Raw genomic sequence first — 11,380 nt, forward strand, 5'->3', positions numbered from 1 at the left:
GCTTCAGCCCCCCTCCCCCCCCCCCGAAATTCTCATGGTGGTTCGCAAAAAGGCCTTACTGGTGCATTATTTAAACTGTTATGTTTATTCATATCATGATCTGATCACCATACTCAATATATCCCATATGCATGGGGGGTATTGGGGTAATGGTACAAAAGGTTTGCTAGGCTAGACCCTCCTTCACTCAGACTCAGCCCCCCCCCCCTGAAACTCAGCCCCCCCCGAAACCCCCCCTGAAAAAAATTCAGCCCCCCCCCCCGAAACGAAATCCTGGCTACAGGCCTGAGTACAACAGCGCCCCCCCCCACTTGAAAGCCAGACCCAGGGGCTATTTGGGGGACCTTGGGCCGGCCCACTCCTCCCCTGGCCCTTTCCCTGCTGGCCTCCTCCCTCCCTCCCTCCTGCCAGCCCTGAGGTTGGCCCTACAGGCCAGGCCTGTAGCGAGGGGGGGGGGTTAGGGGTTCAACCCCTCCCCCCGAAATGTTTCAGAGTTTTTTTTAAAAGAACCCAGTTTACTCATGAATTTTAACTGGTTAACTAAATCTCCATGCTAAGTCTATGAGATGCAAAAAATTAAGTCCCTCCAGAACTTCAAAACTATCTCAAGCAAATATTTGTTTGTTTGTTTGTTTGTTATTTGAACTTCTATGCGGCCACTCCCCTGGGGCTCGGAGCGGCTTACAAGAACAGGCTAAAATCGAACACAATTTAAAAACAATTTAAAACAATTTAAAAACAGCAATATCAGAGATCAAAGTCCCGTCGAAACAGGTATGTCTTCCATGCCCTGCGGAAAGCTGGTAAGTCCCGCAAGGCACGGACTTTGGGTGGCAGAGTATTCCAGAGCGATGGTGCCACTGCTGTGAAGGGTCTGCGTCTGGTTGCTGTTAGACGCAAGGTCTTGACACTGGGAATTTCCAATAGATCTTGGTCCTCAGAACGGAGGGATCTCTGGGGTTGGGAGGGGGTGAGGGGGTCCCTCAGGTACATCGGCCCCAGACCATGCAAGGCCTTAAATATTGACAATTTATTCACACTGTCATTACTTGCAGCAATAGCCGATGTAGTGAAGCAACCAAGTTGGGTGTGTGTGTGTGTGTTGAATGCTCTCATTAAGGAGGCCAGACTTGGTGGAGGTGGTTGACAGGGGCAGAGCTGCAGGCTATGGAAGGATGCTCCGCCCCCTGCTGTGCTCTTTGCTTCAGCGTGAGCTAGGAGGAAGGTTTCAATACACCCCCCCCCCCCCGAAAACTTCAACCCCTCCCGAAATTTTTTTCTGGCTACGGCCCTGAGTACAAGTCTCATTCTGCACCACATTTCAAATGAGTTGATCCTCTTCCTGTCAGTTTTCTTCGCTGTCCAGCTTTCACTGTCATCCATTTGGCTTTTGTACACAACCAAAAAAAGTTCAAGCATGACAAAGGAAACATTTCACTACATTTCACGTAAAATGCATTAACCAGCCAAATGCTAAATTCCATTTTAAAAACACCTTTTAAATGAACTGTGACTCAAGCATTAAAAAAATCTAACAGGATACAGTAAAGAATGTGAAATGACAAGCTTCCTGGTATCTATATCACCAAGGGTTCCGACAACATTTTTCCTTTGTCCTCAGTGACCACTGCTAAAATTGAACTTGTCACCTCATCACCAAATCCACAAAGTTTTTTTTTACTTCTATGGGTATTCACACACAAACATTGTTTTGTTCCTTATAAAGGAAAATGGTATATGAACCTGTTAGCTTTTCCTTGTGCAGATGAAAAAGCTGGGGGAAACCTGGACTGGGAACGTGGCCTAGAATGGGATTAAACACCCCCATGTTACTCTGACCAAATGCAGAATTATCTATGACTTCATAAAGCAAAACCAAAAATCATAGGGAAACATCCATATCTCTCCTAAGTCATGTTTAGTTTGGTACTACACCTACCCCTAGTACACACACACATGTAAATACACAGTTACAGAGGAAGAGCTAAAAGTATCATGGATTTTCTAAAATACACACACACATTTTAAAAAATAGATATACATATACATACTCCTAATTTGCCATCATCTTGCTGTGCATACTTCTGGATTGTAAGTAGATCGTTGTCTCTCTTGGATGATTCTTCAAGCCAAGTTTCCAAAGAGTGTTGGTCACAGTTCATTTGGCATCTTAAGGCGTCCATCTTCTCAGTCACTTTGAAGACATTATTCTAATAAAGTTGAATAAAGAAAGACAAAGATCACATTCATGAGGACAAGAAGCCTGCTCACTGTCAATAATTATACTATTATGCATCCAAAGGTAATGTCCAGCAAACATCTTCACTTCCAGAACTCTAGCATCAATCTGACACATCTTTCAGGCCTCCTTTTTTCATCTGAAGCAATTCTACAAGAAGCATTCAAATTGCATTTTAACCGAAGGATATTATTTTAACCGAAGGATAACCTAGGGCAACCCATAGGTTAGATATAGCCCCTTAGAGAATCACACATTCAGAAGACTCCAGAAGGAGAAATTATCCTTTAAAACAAGCTGTCCACATTTTAAAGAAAAAAAAATAATGATTTTGCAGAAGAGATTGATGCAGTCCACAGAGTGTGGAGTTATGGCAGAGCTTCACACTCTGAAATGACCTGAAATTACCAACCCCTGGCTTAATGTCAACACATGGATAGGCAGCATGTCTATGCACTTCCTGATTGTGCAAGTAGGAAAATAAACTATGAAAGAGATTGGTGATATTAATCCCCAGGATTATAGCTTATTGCATCTGAACAAGACAAGGTTTGCAAAAATACCTTGGTTTGAAGCATGGCAGGAGGTTGGACTAGATGGCCCATGTGGTCTCTTCCAACTCTTATTCTATGATTCTATGAAGCTGGCCTTGCTTCCCCATTTACTTGAAGGGAAGAACAGCTGTACATAACTCATCCACACTCTGCTTTATAAATAATGGCCAAGTGTGAAGTGTAAATATATATAGTGAGACTTCATATAGAACAATAGAAAATAATAATAATAATAATAATACTTTATTTATACCCCGCTACCATCTCCCCAAAGGACTCAGTGCAGCTTACATGAGGCTGAGCCCACAATACATCAGTAAAAACAACAACAGTAATACAAAACAATAAAATAAAACTCATAAACAAAAAATAAGCAGTAAACATCAACAATAACACAACAACGTTTAAAAACCTATGACTGGGCCAAATGTAATAGTCAAAATTTAAAAATAATACTGAGCATGAACCAGGATAGAATTTTCGGAGAAGAATGAGGCGTGCAAACAGTCCTAGATCACTAATAAAGTGCATTTAGGGACATATTGCTGGAAGTTTCCTTATTCTGAGAAGGTACACTGGAACAACCATGTTTTCAGGCTCCTCCTAAAAACTGCCAGAGTTGGGGCATGCCTGATGTCCTCGGGGAGTGAGTTCCAGTCGGGGGGCCACCACCGAGAAGGCCCTCTCCCTCGTCCCCACCCTAGTGTTGATAACAAACAAGTGCTGGCCAGTCCGGAGAGAGGTCATGGCACATGAAAATGACACATCAAGAGGTAGGGGAGGGGTTGGAGGAATTTCTCTCCCCACCCACCACCCTCCCACATACATACCTCGTTACGCATCATTTTCAAGCATCAAGAGTACTCTATGGAGAGGCCTGAGCAGCCGGAAGGCTCCTTGGATATGTTTGGGGAGGGGGGTTGTAAGAGAAGAGGGGGTACCACCTTTCTCCTTCGAGCTCTTAGAGCCATAGAACTGGGATTGATGTGGGAATTGAAAGCAATCCTGGGAGTCAATCCCCACAGGGCGCTTACCTGGAAAGATTCAGACTTTAGCTTAAGGTCCAGATCTTTCCAGGTGTAAAATTAATCCAGACAAAACTTGCAAATCCTGGATTTCTCCAGATTAATTCAGTTTTACATGATGCATCATTTGGTAAAACTGAGACAGATTCCACATTTTGGGCCTGTCTGGAAGGGCCCTAAGGTTCCATTAACACTGCCGTTTAATATATTATATGGCTTGTTGTTGTTCATTCGTTTAGTCATTTCCAACTCTTCGTGACCTCATGGACCAGCCCACACCAGAGCTCCCTGTCACCCGTCACCACCCCCAGCTCCTTCAAGGTCAATCCAGTCACTTCAAGGATACCATCCATCTATCTTGCCCTTGGTCGGCCCCTCTTCCTTTTTCCTTCCATTTTCCCCAGCATCACTGCCTTCTCCAAGCTTTCCTGTCTTCTCATTATGTGGCCAAAGTACTTCATCTTTGCCTTTACTATCCTCCCCTCCAATGAGCAGTCAGGCTTTATTTCCTGAAGTATGGACTGGATGGATCTTCTGAACCAGAAGATCCAACATTTTATGGCAGTGTAGACTTATATAATGCAGATCAACTGCATTATGAAACTGAATATATGGCAGGGAAGATGGAGCCTCAGAAAGGTAAACAAAATCAGCAACCTTCCCTATATTCTGACTGTATCTATGTGTTTGTCTTGCCATCGGATTTAATCTAGTCTTCACAGGGCAGCAAAATGTATTTTATGCATGGCTCCATATTAGCAGGTGCCATGATCAATCATTTTCAGAAAAACAGTGTGTGTGTGGAGAAAAGGAGAAAAACTTCCCTTCCCAGCATTTACTTTACTCTAGTCTGATGCTTCAACTATGGTCATGTACTCCCTGCCCAGCTGCATGGCTAATGGAATAAATTAATAAATTAATAAATGAAACAAATCCAGAGCAATCCCATAGCAAACATTACAGATAAATCATCAATATGGTATACCAATTATAGGCACAATACCCCCATGTTTCTACAAATCCATGCCACACACACAAAATCAGATGATGTCCAAATTAGAGAGCTTTCTGGGGATTTATTCAGCCACATGATTCCATTTCAAAATACACAGGAAACAAAAGGCTGCCTGTAAAATGCTCATTTTTATGACTGCTAATAGCAATTTGGCACTAAGGATAGCTGGCAAAATTTCAGTGTAGAGTCAGCATTAATTGCTACTTCAAATCTGAAAAGGGGCACATTTATGCCAGACAGAGAAAGAGAAGAGAAAGGTAACCAAGAGACCGCACAACACCACCGTTCTACTAATTGCTGACCCTATGCAAAAAAGGAATACGAGGCAGCATAAGGTCCTTCAATTGAAGTTACAGAAAACTACTAAAAATGGGAAAATGAGGAAGGGGAAAAGCTTTACTTCTTTTCATTATTTACGTCTTCCATTAATCACTTTTTTTCTTTAATTGATCTATAGTTTCCATTTTTTTTTTTTGTCGTGTCAGGAGCGACTTGAGAAACTGCAAGTTGCTTCTGGTGTGAGAGAATTGGCTGTCTGCAAGGACGTTGCCCAGGGGATGCCCGGATGATTTTTGATGTTTTTATCATCCTTGTGGGAGGCTTCTCTCATGTCCCCGCATGAGGAGCTGGAGCTCATAGAGGGAGCTCATCCACCACTCCCCGGATTCGAACCTGCGACCTGTCACGTCTTCAGTCCTGCCGGCACAGAGGTTTAACCCACTGCACCACCGGGGGCTATCATAGTTTCCAATGCCATTGTAACTCATTAGTAGGGAAAGGAAAAGAAGGAAGAATGGAAAGGAAGTGATATTCCTGGACCAGCTTTCCTGTCTGAATGTATCTCCTTCTATGACCCACCTCAGAAGTTAAGATCATCTGGGGAGGCTCTGCTCTTGATCCCACCACCTTCGCAAGCGTGATTGGTGGGGAGGAGAGAGAGAGGGCCTTCTCAGCGGTGGCCACTTGTCTATGGAACTCCTTCCCCAATGAAATCAGGTCAGCTCCCTCACTCCTGTCTTTCAGAAATAAGCTTAAGATGTGGTTGTGGGACCAAGCATTCAACCAGTAAATAGTGCAATAAACATAACAGACTAATGGAATTAACAATTGGACATCTAATCACCTCTCAACAAAAGTTTGCTCTAGGCACTGTCAGGCCATTATATGCTAATCAAGGTGGTCAGTTGAAACATTCACACCTAGCTCCAGCAGACAAGAATCCTTTGTCTCACCCTGGTCATTCCACAGATATATAAACCCTTTTTCCTATTTCCAACAGAACTCACTACCTCTGAGGATGCTTGCCATGGATGCAGGTGAAACGTCAGGAGAGAATGCCTCTAGACCATGGCCATATAGCCCGAAAAAACCTACAACAACCCAGTGATTCCGGCCATGAAAGCCTTCGACAATAAATTGGACGGGACTTGGACTACAATCTGGATTAGGTGATTTTACCTGATGTTTTAATAATTAATGTTTAATTGTATGGTTTTAATTGATTTCGTTTATTTTTATATTTATATGTATTGGCATCAAATTTCTGCCTGTTGTAAGGCCACATGGAGTCCCCTTTAAGGGTGAGAAGGGCAGGATACAAATATGTGAAATATACAAATAAATAAACAAATATTTAAAGGCAAAGGAAATATGGAAACTATAATATAGAAAGAAAGCTTAACCAGAAAATTGAACCAACCAACGTCTGGAGAAATAGGTTAAAACACGGAGAGACCTGAATTCTCTCTAAATAGCAAGACAGGATAGAAAAACTGAAGAAGAGAAAAAAGAGGATGCCTACTTTGCATCTCACAACCCTGCCATCAATCTTCTAATTATTCTGGCCACAAAACAAAAACCAGACACATGACCATGACATTTTGGATTCTGATACATGACTCAATTTTCCCCCTGCGTTGTCTGATATCCATATTCAAACCAAGGCTGTGGAAACAGATTTGTGCTTTTAGTGACGCTACATGTGATACGTATGCAATGGACCATCAATGCACATGTGGATGCATGTGCACAAATGATACAAACTGCACAATGTTTCCATCCTTCCAATTATTTTTTTGCTCGTGTATCTTATCTTCTGTTTAAGTTGTAAGCCTGAATAGAGGAGTTATCTTATTACGTAACTTACGAGCCAAACAGAAACCTTTTTTGGCTAAACAATGGAATGTGCCCTAAGGGCATCAGAACCTGTCTGATCTTGAAAGCTAAGTAGAGTCCACCTAGGTTGATACTTGGATGGGATACTGACAACGAACAGCTGGCTATATTTCATAGAAAGGAAATAGCAAATTCTACAGAGAAACTAAAAGAAGCTCCATTCAAGGAGCTCAATTAGCTGCAGTTCATTTTCTGATCCCAATTCAAGGTGCAGGTGCTCACATACAAAGCCCTAAACGGTTTGGGACCTGCCTACCTGCATGACCACATCTCCGTTTACGAACCCGCATGCTCCCTTCAATCATCTGGAGAGGCCCTACTCTCAATCCCACCTGCATCGCAGGCGTGTTTGGTGGGGACGAGGGACAGGGCCTTCTCTGTGGTGGCCCCCCAACTCTGGAACTCTCTCCCCAAGGACATCAGACAAGCCCCAATGTTGGCAATCTTTAGGAAGAGCCTGAAGACCTGGCTGTTCCAGTGTGCCTTTCCAGAATAGGAAACTCCTGGTTTTAAGCCCAATTGCACTTTGCTAGAGACTCAGGATTATCTGCACATTGCACCTACCTCCATATACCTCTACATATTACCTGTCAAGTTCAGCATTTTAATTTTTGTCCATTACATTTGGTTTTAATTATGTCACGGTGTCATTGTTTTAACTGTTTTATTGATTTGCTTGATGTTTATTATTTGCTTTTGAGTTTATTGTGTATTGTATGTCATTGATTGTTGGCGGCCTTGGCCTTTGTAAGCCGCATTGAGTCCTACGGGAGATTTTGCGGGGTATAAATAAAGTTAATAATAATAATAATAATAATTCAGATTGGCATTTTCACATAACACTGCCTTCTGACATGAACACTTTAAATACCTGTATCATTAAAATACAGTATAGAAAGAAGAAAGTACTAATATCAAAACTGTTGCTGTATTATATCCTCTGAGGCTGCGACACTATGATTTGAAGGAACAGCAGTAGAGAAAGTATGTGCCTTTGGCATGATATAATTCAGATACATGATGAAATACTTGAAACATACTTCTTGGCTATTTTTCTTCTCTCTTAACGAAACCGTCTCGTTCTCCAGCCTTTGAATCTCACTTTTCAGGCGCCCCACTTCTCTCTCTGCCAGAGCTTTAAAATGCTGCTCGGTTTCAATTTCATTCTGCCTGGCTCTGAAAAGAGACTAAAGAAAGAAAGAAAGAAAGAAAGGGAATTAATTATTTTGCAGGGTTAATGAGCATTGATGCTTCACAAGCTCTTTGCAATGTTTAGCTTCTCTTTTAATTACAGAGATAAATGGACATTAATGTACAAAACAAACAAACAATCCAACTGATAGGCATTTGCACTACAAAGGTATAGATTTTATGTAACCAAAGATCAAGACTTCTCTCTCAGATCAGTTTTCTATTATTAGGTCTCCTTGTGACACCAACTTCCAGATGAGGCCTTTAATCTTTAAATTTTACTTTTCTGTTGCTCAGAGCAGAACAAGGGTGGGGTTAATTATATTCAGAAGGCATCACTGCGATTAAGACATTCTGAATTGTTATTTGATATTTATCTGCCTGTCTGTTAGACATGCACTCCTCCAGATAAAATAGTCTTTTTCTTATATGCTAGCCAGGCATGGGCAAACTTCAGCTCTCCAGGTGTTTTGGACTTCAACTCCCACAATTCCTAACAGCTGTGCTAGGCATTCAACTTTATTTGGAACTAGCATATTAAACAAATTACTAATCAGCCTTTTTGACACATGGAATTCCTTCAGTTTATTTTTAAAAATGAACAATCATATGAGCATCCAAACAAGGTAACGATGGGCTAACAGTGGGAGCTCACCCTGCTCCCGGTATTCGAACCTGCGACCTTTCGATCAGCAAGTTCAGCAACTCAGCAGTTTAACCCACTGTGCCATTGTACTATAACACTATACTGTAATATTATTAGTAATATTATATATAATATTTAAAATATAATTCTTAAATTGTATTATTATTAGGTATTATATCTACTCACATTTGAATGTTTTCGAACTGCTAGGTTGGCAGAAGCTGGGGCTAACAGTGGGAGCTCACCCCTTTCCCGGGATTCGAACCTATGACCTTCCGATCAGCAAGTTCAGCAGCTCAGTGGTTTAACCCACTGTGCCATTGTACTAGAACACTATACTGTAATATTACTAGTAATATTATATATAATATTTAAAATATAATTCTTAAATTGTATTATTATTAGGTATTATATCTACTCACATTTGAATGTTTTCGAACTGCTAGGTTGGCAGAAGCTGGGGCTAACAGTGGGAGCTCATCCCGCTCCCGGTATTCAAACTGTGACCTTTCGATCAGCAAGTTCAGCAGCTCAGTGGTTTAACCCACTGTGCCATATATATATATATATATATATATATATATATATATATATATATCTACTCAAATTTGAATGTTTTCGAACTGCTAGGTTGGCAGAAGCTGGGGCTAACAGTGGGAGCTCACCTCATTCCCGGATTCGAACCTGTGACCTTTCGATCAGCAAGTTCAGCAGCTCAGCGGTTTAACCCACTGTGCCACATATATATATCTATCTATCTATATCTACTCACATTTGAATGTTTTCGAACTGCTAGGTTGGCAGAAGCTGGGGCTAACAGTGGGAGCTCACCCCGCTCCCCGGGATTCGAACCTGCGACCTTTCGATCAGCAATTTCAGCAGCTCAGTGGTTTAACCCACTGCGCCATATATATATATATATATATATATACTCACATTTGAATGTTTTAGAACTGCTAAGTTGACAGAAGCTGGGGCTAACAGTGGCAGCTCGCCCCGCTCCCTGGATTTGAACCTGTGAACTTTCGATCAGCAAGTTCAGCAGCTCAGCGGTTTAACCCACTGCGCCATATATATATACACTCACATTTGAATGTTTTAGAATTGCTAGGTTGGTAGAAGCTGGGGCTAACAGTGGGAGCTCAGCCCGCTCCCCAGATTCGAACCTGCGACCTTCCGATCAGCAAGTTCAGCAGCTCAGTGGTTTAACCCACTGTGCCATATATATATATATATATATATATATATATATACTCACATTTGAATGTTTTAGAACTGCTAGGTTGGTAGAAGCTGGGGCTAACAGTGGGAGCTCACCCCGCTCCCCGGATTCGAACCTGCGACCTTTCGATCAGCAAGTTCAACAGCTCAGCGGTTTAACCCACTATGCCATATATATATATATGGTAAATAATAATATAATATATTTATTATTACTATTATACCACATATATATGCTAAATAATATCTTTGGGTGTAAGGCTAGTTAAATACAGTGGATTTCGATTCAGAATGAGGTCGGATGGTGTTGTATTGCCTGGGGGTGCCTCTTTTTAATAATATATTATATAATTATAATTATACCATATATATATGCCAAGTAATATCTTTGGGTGTAAGGCTAGTTGAATGCAGTGGATTTCGCTTCAGAATGAGGTCGGATAGTGTTGTATTGCCCGGGGATTTCTATTTATTATTATTATTATTATTATTATTATTATTATTATGCTCTCCACCCTTTACCTGTGTCAAATTAAACTCCTGTTTGACATTCTTCAAGTGGGAGGTCATGGCGGCAATGCGGTCTTCACAATCCGTCAATTGGTTTTGCATGTTTCCCTTCTCTTTCTCCATCTTTTGCACCTGCAAACAAAAATTGGGGAGACTTTTAACATGGTGACACAATGAAATAGTGGTGATACCCCAGTCCTAGGCCAGCTTGGGCCCTCCAGGGGGTTGGCACTCCAACTCCCACCATTCCTAACAGCCTGGCGGCTGTTAGGAATGGTGGGAGTTGGAGTGCCAACCCCCTGGAGGGAGTGCTTTGTGCCTCTCCCTTCCTCGCCTCTTCCTCCAGGGCTTTGTTCTCGGCGTTGGCCACCGGGATGGCGAAGCCGTTGTCCCACTGCAGCTCGGCCAGGACCGAGGCGGCCGAGGAGGCGCTGCTGACCGTGGTCGTGGCCGTGGCCGTGGTGGCGTGGCTGCCCTCGCCCTCCATGGCTGCCCTCCGCCACTCCGGCCCTTTCCCTCTGGACCCAAAGCAGCAAAGGCGGCTGCAAGAGAAAGAGGAGGAGATGCGTCCCGAAGCCCTGGGATTGCCATGGCAACGGCTCCGGCAAACCGAGGCGCGCGCCTCCTGCTGCCCCGGGTTACCTGCCTGCCTGCGCGCGCACAGTCTGTCCATGCACGCGTACAAAGACACACACGCACACAGCATATACATACACACAATGTGTACTTACAGACATATAAATACAGGGTATACGCACATACACAGTGCTCACACATATAAATAGACATGCACAGCGTATACAT

General features: G+C 42.5%; 1 protein-coding gene across 1 annotated transcript in view; it reads right to left on the reverse strand.

Annotated features, from left to right (window-relative positions):
* Window positions 1-11,172, reverse strand: part of CCDC39 (coiled-coil domain 39 molecular ruler complex subunit) — a 44,861-nt gene extending 33,689 nt beyond the window's left edge. The window contains exons 1-4 of the mRNA XM_060767458.2: window positions 10,911-11,172; window positions 10,589-10,708; window positions 8,049-8,195; window positions 2,052-2,210 (exon numbers count right to left, since the gene is read on the reverse strand). Of these exons, the coding sequence (XP_060623441.2) occupies window positions 2,052-2,210; window positions 8,049-8,195; window positions 10,589-10,708; window positions 10,911-11,063 (579 nt within the window). The 5' untranslated portion in view covers window positions 11,064-11,172. The remainder of the gene's footprint in view (window positions 1-2,051; window positions 2,211-8,048; window positions 8,196-10,588; window positions 10,709-10,910) is intronic.
* Between the last annotated feature and the right edge of the window lie 208 nt (window positions 11,173-11,380).

Source organism: Anolis sagrei, chromosome 3, assembly GCF_037176765.1.
Source record: "Anolis sagrei isolate rAnoSag1 chromosome 3, rAnoSag1.mat, whole genome shotgun sequence".
Classification (NCBI taxonomy): Eukaryota; Metazoa; Chordata; class Lepidosauria; order Squamata; family Dactyloidae; genus Anolis; species Anolis sagrei.